The 10,602-nt window shown below is 36.3% G+C and overlaps 1 protein-coding gene across 1 annotated transcript; it reads right to left on the bottom strand.

Moving 5' to 3' along the window:
* Positions 1–4,730: 4,730 nt before the first annotated feature.
* Positions 4,731–8,653, bottom strand: LOC149141422 (F-box protein MAX2 homolog A-like). The gene has a single exon (XM_089453339.1). It carries the CDS (start codon positions 8,260–8,262, stop codon positions 5,464–5,466), a length of 2,799 nt encoding a protein of 932 aa, XP_089309465.1. The 5' UTR covers positions 8,263–8,653; the 3' UTR covers positions 4,731–5,463.
* Positions 8,654–10,602: the final 1,949 nt, after the last annotated feature.

The raw sequence follows: 10,602 nt of genomic DNA, 5'->3' as shown, positions 1-10,602 counted from the left end.
CTAACGCTCTGACTAGCATCGAAGGTAGGATCTATGAAGGGAATATGAACTCTCGGTGGGCTACGTGATCTATCACGAGCCCGACCATGTATAATAGAACTTCTCGCACTGCGATGGCTTATAGTTTGGGTGTGTATATGGGATGCCTCGACATATTACATATAATACATATAAATTAATCTAAGAAAAAAATGTTCACAAAAAAACCATTTCTAAACTCAAGAAAAATAATCTAGCCTGAAATCCTCAACTTTAGAGTCCATTTTTTATAATTTATCAACCAAATTACATTAAGTTCCATGTAAACACAATCGAAAGAAATGATCAACTCTACCCTCACGTTTTTCTCATTTCTAAATAATGCATTCTATTCATAGCGCATAAATATGTACATATATATGTAAAAAATAGAAATAGACCTATTTACAAAACTAATAAAATTTCAGCCAACCATACTATAATAGACTCTAAGTTCTTAATGTTTGACTTTGACACATAACATGTACTAAATGCAAGAACATGAAGACAATGTTTAGTGTACAACACACTACATAATGAAACAATATGGTACAAATTAGAAAAGACTCTAAATGTTTTGTATCACTAGACCAAATGCATTTTTCATAATGGATTTAATGTATCTATCAATGATGAATTGTTGAAACATGAACTTATAACATGGTTAAGAACATATGTTTCCTCCTAAGAGGTCACAAGTTCAAAACCAGAGGGGGGTAGAGTATGTATGCCTACGTAGACTTAGCAGTCAAATCATTGCATGGAGGTGGGTCCCTTGTCCCACAAACAAAGGGGTCTCATACGCCAATTTGGTGTCTGGCTTGGTCGTGACCTTAAAATTGGAGAAAGGTTGTACCATTAACAAGAATTGTAAGTGAGACCACAATGATATAGCTCATTACTCAATGTGATGAGTCAATGATAAAAGCCTAAATGAATAAGAATTTATCTAACGAAGATCCAACTTACTTGATTAAAATCTTTCAAGAGATTTACTTTTACAGTTAGACCCTTTAAATTCTTGGTCTTCGTTGAGTATAATCCTTATTGCACAACCCCCACAACCTCATGGATTTATCATGTTTCCATGAAACCAAACTATTTTGATGAACTTTATTGAGAGAATTCCTTTCATCCTTCTAGCTATGATCTTAAATATTTTTTAGATGCAGTGATACAAGGAAATTGGTTTGAAGTTCTCAAAATATAAGGGATAATAAAAATTAGGAATCAAAGCCATAAAGGTTGTGTTAAAACCTGCCAAAATTTTCCCTCTGGATCTAAAAGCCTCAACCTCTCCTCTTAAGTCCCCTTCAAAGAAGTCATAACATCCCAAAAAGAATTATGTAGGGAAGCCATCTGAACCAAGGCTTTTATCCTTTTGAAAGATCTAGAGAGTTTGAAGAAACTCTTCTTTACTAAGGCTTTTATCATTAACTTTTGGTTATCTTCTAAATTGATAAAGCTTGGGAAGTAGTTTGCCAATCTAATCACCACGCAGGAAAAACACTTACAATTAGTTTTACAAGGATTGAGAGATACAAGTTGTAGAGTAAGTTAAGCAAGCAGAATTTTTATCAAAAGCATATTTAGTGTTTTGGACACATTATTTCTAAGAAAGAGATATCAAAATAACGAAAATATTGAATACATAATTAATTGGATCATTTTAAGAAATATAGATGTGAGATGTTTATGGGTTTTGTTTGTTGGATATTACGAAAAAATTAGAGGGGTTTTTTAAATTGCTTTCACAATCACATTACTTTCTAAGAAAGGAAAACCAATTCAATGTAGAAAACATTATAAAATTTCCTTACTAGTGCACCATTATGAAGATTGTTGATCCAATAAACACTTTGTTGTATGCATTAATGCATGCATTAGAGGGATTGATGGGGCTCTTGCACAAAACTCTGGTGTAATACGCTGCAAGCCACAGACACTAAAAAAATAAGAAAAATTATGCTACACTACACATGACTTAGATCTCGTTACAACAATGCATGCATTAAAAATGCATTTGACTTGGATCTTGTTACAACAATGCATGCATTAAAAATGTATTTGACTTGGATCTTGTTACAACAATGCATGCATTAAAAATGTAATCTCTAATATTTGTTTGACCAGCGAAATTTAGGTGTCATGCAAGAAAGATAGTTGGAATTCCCCTATGAATATGATTTTGAGTTAAAAACATACAAGTGAAAGTCAAACAAAATTGTTGATGCGCTAATGCATGTATTAGGTGTTACTATTTGTATTTAACTTCAACAATTTGTTGAAGCCCTTATTACAAATGAACATCACTTGCAAGTGAAAAGAAAAGGGGGTTGTAGCAAGAGATGACAACAAAAAATTCGAGATTATAAACAAAGTGATGGTGGACTCCTCATCTATAAAAATAAAATGCATGCCCTTAACTCTTTAGAGTTGGGGAGAATTATATCGAATTATATGCATAGGGTACCATATTTCAAGGCATCCAAGTCGCTATTTGTATTTAACTTTAACAATTTGTTTAAGCCCTTGTTACAAATGAACATCACTTGCAAGTGAAATTAAAAGGGGGTTGTAGCAAGAGATGACAACAAAAAATTGAAGATGATAAACAAAGTGATGGTGGACTTCTCATCTATAAAAATAGAATGCATGCCCTTAAATCTTTCGAGCTGGGGAGAATTATATCGAATGATATGCAGGGTACCATATTTCAAGACATCCAATTCACTAGGAAAAATTTTAGTAGCAAGAAATAAATACTTCTAGCTTAGAGTGAAGAAGGATGTTGCTAGGTACAATTCTAGAAGCACAGAGTATTAACAAGTCAAAGTTTAACACAAATTTTTAACCTATTTTCACAACAATTACTATTCCCATTGTCAATATGGGTAGCCATAATCAACTTTATCACTAGATTGTTAAAAACACCTAAAGAACATGATTCCATCATGGTGATCTAGCCCAGCCTGGAGTGAAGATGGATGTTGTTATATACATTTCTAAATGTATAAAATGTCAACAAGTCAAAGTTTAACACAAAATTTTAAGCTATTTTTATAACAATTCCCAATCCCAAAGTAAAAATGGGTATTGATTATTAATTTTATCACTACATTGTCAAAAATAAAAAACATGATTCTATCTTAGTGATAGTGAATAAATTAACAAAAAAAATTCATTGTTATAGTATAATCTATATAAAGTTGTTCATCGTAGTGATAGTGCATAAATTAAATCCATCGTAGTGATAGTGCATAAATTAAATCCATTTTGTTATAGGGTGGTCTAAAGTTGTTAACACAACATAATTTTAATGTGAGAGATCATGAAATTAGTATAGCTCAGGAATGGTTTCTGATAAAGACACAAAGTTCACTTGAAAATTAGTGATGATGAACATGGTATTCTCTAATACGTCCTTCACCTTTGACCTACTTCCAGAAAAGCATTACTGTCATAGGAGCTTACTTCTTAACCCACATAGCTAGATACCTTAACAAAAGGACCATATTAAAAGAGAGATCTGATCAACACAATTCCAAAGGGTCAAATTCCAAATATTACACAACCCAGTACTTGAGAGGACAAGGTGCATTCACTGCCAAGGCATATGCAGTAATGACGCATTTGCCAACTTATTTTTCCTGCATACATATCAATCTACTCAGGAATGGACGAGGGCATATCAACAAAATGGGGACACCAGGTATGCGGTGGTGTACCCCTCTCTAAATGCTCAAAAAACAGGGGACTCTGCTTATATTTAATGCCATAGATGGGGCATAAAAACTCTGCTTATATTTAATGCTATAGCTGGGTCTGGCACCTTGGCAGAAGACATGCCACGTGAGACAAACCCTTGAGAGGCAAATTATGCCCACCGCCTAAATCCTGATTCAATAATAAATTATGCCCACTGCCCAAATTCTGATACAATCATTAATTATGTCCACTGCCCAAATCCCAATATAATCATAGTCATGGTTAAAGACTGCCATCATCCATGTTCCATGCACGACTCAGGGTTTTGTTTTGTTCAGGTGAGGTCCATTAAAATTGAGTATATCTTTGACAGTTTTTAGTGTTTTTATGTAATGACTCAACACCTGTTTCCAGAAATTTGCATCATACATTAATCTATTTGTCAAAATGAGTGTGTTTTAATTATGGAGAGAATTCAGCCAGCGAGTGCCAAAGGTAATATCTCATCCATAATTGAGATGAGGAATATACCTCTCTACGTAGCAGTGGCAGTGAGAAGTGGGGTTGATCTAGTGCCTGTAGATCACCTTCATCGAATGCTGCTCAATCATTCGAATATGTGGAAATGATGTCAGGGAACTCCAAATAAACCATGAAAACCAACTAAAAATATTCAAGAGAAATTTTGGGTGAAAAAGGTTATTTTACATTTTTTTTTTTTTTTTCAGATCTAAAGGTTCTATCACATTTGCAGAAGCAAGGTAAGAGTCCCTGGGACAGTGCAACTTATACTTTTAGAGATCCCATCAACGAGAAGAGTACAAACGAGAGAGCATTATATTATATAAAGACATGAAGACCAGCTTTAAAAATTGCAAAGAGATGACTCTTCTTGAATTGATCTTCGGCCTTGAAGTTAAGGTCAGGAACCTGTACACTGGTGATTTATGCTAATGGAACAGAGTATGATAGTAAGACACTTTTTCCTTGTAAAACAGCTGAACTTTTACTGGTTCAAATATGAAGGCAAGTATTTCATTATCTTGTTATTTCTCCCATCAATTACATTTTCAACCGTGGACAAAAGAGCAACAGTTGAAACAAGGAAGCGGTTACAAGTGTGGACCAGTCAATAAAATCAAATGAGTATAAGACATTTGACATTGATACAATGGGTACATCTACACTAAATAATCTAGGTTCTACTGTGTCCTCAGCAGCCTATTGGGATTGACATATGATTCCCCTTCACCAAAACAACAGTGAATCTCATGAAAGATACATTCCAATGGAAGTATGACCACTGACACAGTACACGAGGAATGCTGCACCTGAACATAAATCCATCGGGGAAAACCTGGAAGAGTGAGTGGACATACTGTAATATTCTATACTTCATTTCAGAGAGTCTTCAGCCAAATGGTTTTAAAAGAAGAATCAGTCTTTATCTCCAATTACTCGAACCAAATATCAAGGCAGAAGTTTTCACTGACACAATTAATATTAAAATCCATGGCTGAGACCCCTGACATCGAAAGGCAGTGATCCTTTTGTATGTCTTCTGATGCTTTGACATACAAATTTCTGGTTATTGTCTTGCAAGTCGTGCACACCACAGCAGGCTCTACCTTCTGGCTGTTATTTCACGAGGATCATACAATACTACTTCCTCTGAAACTCCACAGTTGACCTTGGAAAGATTAATCAAAAATAAACCCTGTTTCACAAAACCTAATTTCAGTCAGTAAATCCACGACTAGCTAGAGCTTCCTCGAAACGCCTGCATGAATCAGTACGCATCTCAGTGCTTGTATCATCTTCATGGGCTGGATAATAATCCTCCCGCAACTGTATATCTCTTAAGTCTGGAATGCGAATAAACATCATCATGAAATGTTCATGACAAGTTCCATGAACAAAGAGTTTCCGAAGAGCTGCACACTCTGAAAGAAGACCTGCAGCTGGAAGTGAAAGCCCTCTCCGATTCATATCCTTATCCTGTGGAGGCCAGTAATTCAGTTCTGACAGATGTAGTTCTCGAAGACCATTGAGGTACCATCGTTCCCACAGGCTCAAATCCATCTTCCCAGCAGGTGCGCTCAATGCAAAACCTATTACCTCACCACAATTGAGCTCGAGCTTTGACAAAGAAGGATAGCATGCCAGTGAACTTAAACCACATGCACGCTCTCTTGGTTTGGGGCAGAGCCTACAATCCCCTTCTACTTGGATACTAATCTCTTCAAGCACTGGGCATACTTTTAAACCCATTGCTGCAAGAGGTGACAACAGCTCTCCTACGGGAATCCACAATGACAAGAATTGCAGATTTTTCCAGGTTGTAGATCTGATATGACTGCTCGAATCACTATAACTGTATTGGTTGGGGATCTCTATCCAGTCTCTAGCACCATTTAAGTTGTACATGCATTTCTTTTTGCATGACTGCTCATCTTCTAAGTTTGCTGAGGAGGTTCTTTTACTAGCCTCCCCTGTTACACCCCATATTTGAGATGAATTGACCATCACTTCCATACCATAATTAATATCTGCTCCAAGTTTCTGCCATTCTTGATGCTTGTCATTTATCCCCAAAAAGTCCACAAATTCCGTGGATGACGAATCCGAAACTGTGCCGGTATTGGAATGACACAGTCGCTCCATCTGTGGAGCTTTTCCGTTCACATCCATGCCTCTAAACATGACACCATCGGAAGGCACGTACCTGTCAGAACCAAGGGAATTCGGTTTTTCATGTCCTTCGAAGAAATTTTCTCTAGGCAAACAGCCTCTTTCCTCAGAACTTTCTGAAGGCCATGAGCATGAGCTTGCAGTAAGGTTAAGATCCAGGCCCCAATTTGTCATCGGTACATCCGAAGGGCTTGAACCAAAATCGAAATTTGCGCAGTTGAGGTCAGGGCAAAACTGAGGAGGAGCCAACTGCAAGGATGGCCCCCAGGCACTCTCTGGATTCTGGTCCCATCTGTTGATATTGCAATCTCCAGCAGAAACTAGATGGTTTTTTCCCATACCATAGCTAGCCATTTCCCTTGTGGAAATGGCAGAAGATCCAACTGGATTCAACCTCCGACTAGGAGAAGCAATTTCTTGATCGAGAATGGACTTATCCCAAATGCAATCAATATGCAGCTTTCTCACGCTCTCGCATATTGGTTCAAGGGCTCTTAAAGTGGCAGCAGTATCAAGATATTTACAACATGAAACCCTGACCTCTACAAGAGTTTTACGAAGTCGACTAGTACAAAAGTTGAGACCAGCCTCAGTGATCTGCCTACATCCCTGTAACTCTAATTTACCCAAACGACTGCAGCCAGCTGCAATGGCTGCGAGGCCCGTGTCACTTAAATCAGAACAGTTTTTTATAAAGAGAGCTTCCAAATTTGTACACAAGGCAACGCCATCGGGTTCAGGGCCCTTGCATATGCCATGAAACTGACCCAACTTCAGAGACTTGATGTTCTTGCATTGGGAGCTTAAGAATTCCAAAGCCGGGCCCGAGTCTGCGACATTGTGAGAGATATCCAGCACAAGATCCTCTAAAAGAGGTAGATTCCAAAACATGTTTTCCAGACCTTGGCGAGTAATCTTGGCATTCTCGCTGGAGAAAATCTCTTCCGGATCGCCTCTGAGAGCTTCAAATGCAGTGGCATCGACCAAATGAAGAATTCTGACCCTAGAACAGTTTCTGGCGAGTGTAACAAGAGCCTCATCTCCAACACAATCCATGTATCTTGGATCAAAAACACAAACGGCAAGCAACTCCTCAAGGTTCCTACATGCCCCTGATATGGCTGCAAGCTCCTGGGCCTTGAAACCCTCTGCGGAAAGCTTTAGCAAGTTGAGGCTTGACAAATTGGCCGAAACATGTGGCTCGGCCTGCAAGGCAAGCGGTATATCCTCGGTCCAACAATAGAACTGAGAGAGATCTAGGCTCTTCAACGCTGTGCAATTTTGCATCAGAAGCTTAAGCTCCATTCCCAAACCGACTGCAGACTCAGGATCCATGGCACGCCTGTGCCATCTCACCAATTTCACATGCTCAAGACAAGGCCACAGAGAGGACAACTTCTCTATATTCCTCGCACTTCTTACATAGATCACTATGTTGTTCACTCCGGGGAATGCCTGTTTGAGCCTATGCCCTATGAAATTACCGTGCGGAGTGGTGAAATCCAGAGGGGGATAACCCCAGGGGGAGCAGAGCGACAGATCCAATTTAGTAACAGACTGAAAGCACATGGGCAGCCGGTACAAGTTGTTGCTTATGTTACCTCTTATGCACAGATACACGCGAGTCGCCCTCTCCATTTCATGCCACTTCCTGCAGACAAGAGCCATCCGGTTCCGCGATCGAGTGTCCTTGATGGCGCTGAATATGTTGCTCATTATCACCTCTGGGATGTCATTGAAATGGGTTTCTCTTCCCTTCTCCATGTCAATTTCCATTCTCTGGCTCTCATTATCCTCCCACTCCTCACCATTACCAGCATCCCCAAACTCCATCATCACCACCATATTCAATCTAAGCAATTCCACTGCTCCTACCCCTGCCCTTGCCCCTTTCCCTGCCCCTTCTCCAGTGGCACTAACCAGAGCCAGCTCCTATCCATCTCTCCTGGACTCATCAGTGGCACTGGGTCTGGCACTGCCATAGATATAGACAATACAGAGGGCCGGACACACAGCACACGCACATATGACATATACAAAATGCATGACAACTAGGTTTCTCACGCTAATGAATTTTCATCGCTAAGGAGGATGACGTCACAAGGTATCAATATCCGATTAGCAAGCATCCCCAGTGGGATCCATCTTTCTCCACCATTCTCGTCGTTTCTTCTCCTCTCCTGCCGCAACTCTACGGCTGCTCCTTTCCACCTGTAAGTTTCAGCCACAAAAATATCCCTTCCGTCCCCTACTCCTATTCTTATTAGCGTTTGTTTTTCAAAAATTCAATGTTACATATCAAATCTGTTGAACTTGATCTCTTTATAATGTACGTACATTTACATTTTTTTCTCAGAGTTGGTGATTTACAACTTGTGCGCATTGATGGATGGATAAGTTTACTTTCTGAATTATTGGGAAGTACATGGTTAATAGTTTAAAGGCCAGTGCATGATAAATTTACTTTTTGTATTATTAAGAAGTATATGGTTAATAGTAGGAAGTATATGGCTAATAGTTTAAAAGCACAACTATGACATAGTATTAAAAATCTAGTATTATTATTATTAAAAAGTAATAAAAATTTATTCTGATTTGATTGTCAAAGTAATAGTGAAGATTGTCGTTATTGATGATGAACGCAAGGTGACTCATTACCATTATTAAAGAAAAACCACATCATCTAGAATTACTAGATGGTAGAAATAAAAGGTATGCACTTACTCCTATCATATGCTTATAGATGTTAGGTCATTAACCTATTTCTTTAAATCTCAACATTATGGACTTTCGACCGGCCAAAAACAATTTTAAATCATACTCCAAAACCATTAAACTTTGATTCCTTATTATGTGTAACTTTACATAAAAATAATAAAAAAAAAATTAAGTAATTTTAAATGATTAATTTAATAATAATTATCTTAATTGTCAAATTATAATTTAATAAATTTTACAATTTGATGTTTCTCCATCTACACAAATTTGCATTTGCATTTTTACTTTCTACATGTTTACATCATAATTCTCTATACTAATTAAGATTCGATATTAAATTATTAATTTAATAACATATATTTCAACAATATAGATAAGATATTGATGTTAATTGTAAATCATTTTATTATTTAATTTATACAATTAAAGTATATAATGCCCAATCATATTTTACTTGTAATTTATATATATATATATATATATAATTTTGATTTGAATTGGAAATATTTAGATGTTTGGTGAAGAGATAGACTTACGTACAAGTTTATACATTTACACCCTACACACCATCGTTTTCCTCCTCTACCATCCATAAGTTTACGCTAATGGTAAATTTACATCCTTATGTGTTTGTTAAATTTTATATTAATTTATTAACATAATAATATTAAATTATATTATAATAAATTTTACACTTTCATTTATTATCTTGTGCAAAAATTTATACTTCCAACTTATTTTATATACAAATTTACACCTTCACTCCATAAACACTCATTAAAATTTAATACTAAATTATTAACATAATAACATCTCTCAACAATCAATCTATTACAAACCATATAATATTGATTTTAACTTTAAATCCTTCTTTTTATTCAATAACTGAGAAAAATGAGATTCATTTTCTCTATCAACTTCCTACTATATTATATATAATTTTTTATTTTTTCAAAATAGAACTAATAGCAGTCATCACTATAACAAATTAGAATTATGAATTAGCAAATGGAACTTGAAAGGGTCCAAGTATTTATGCTTCTAACTTTGCATGTGTGAATCTAGTGAATAACTTTTGTATCCTCTTTCTTCATAATGAGAAGAAGAAAATAGATTGTATGTATTTATACATTTTGAATGTGATAAAAGCATATCAGTTTGGGTGGAGAAAGATAAGGGAAAATGAGATATGGAAATTTGAAACATTGAATTCGATTGAGATTTCATTGAAAATTTATCCTTTTAAATCTTTGAAGTGGAGAAAGTCAAATCTTTACACGGTAGAAAAGATTGGCATTAAGTACATTTTAAAATTTGAAAAGATGCATGTATGTCCATGTCTATATGAATAATGGGGTAATAAGATAATAGTTCATAAATAAAGTTGGACCTAGGGGTAAACTATCCAATAAAAAAGAAACATGTATTTGGTTTTTATGGTGAATTTAAAATCTCAAAGTACCAAGA

The sequence above is a fragment of the Pinus tabuliformis genome, chromosome X, assembly GCF_031772625.1.
Source record: "Pinus tabuliformis cultivar Carrire ecotype Pingquan chromosome X, CPIR1, whole genome shotgun sequence".
Taxonomy (NCBI): Eukaryota; Viridiplantae; Streptophyta; class Pinopsida; order Pinales; family Pinaceae; genus Pinus; species Pinus tabuliformis.
Note: the sequence above shows the minus strand (reverse complement) of the source record. Positions and strands in the feature narration are given on the sequence as shown.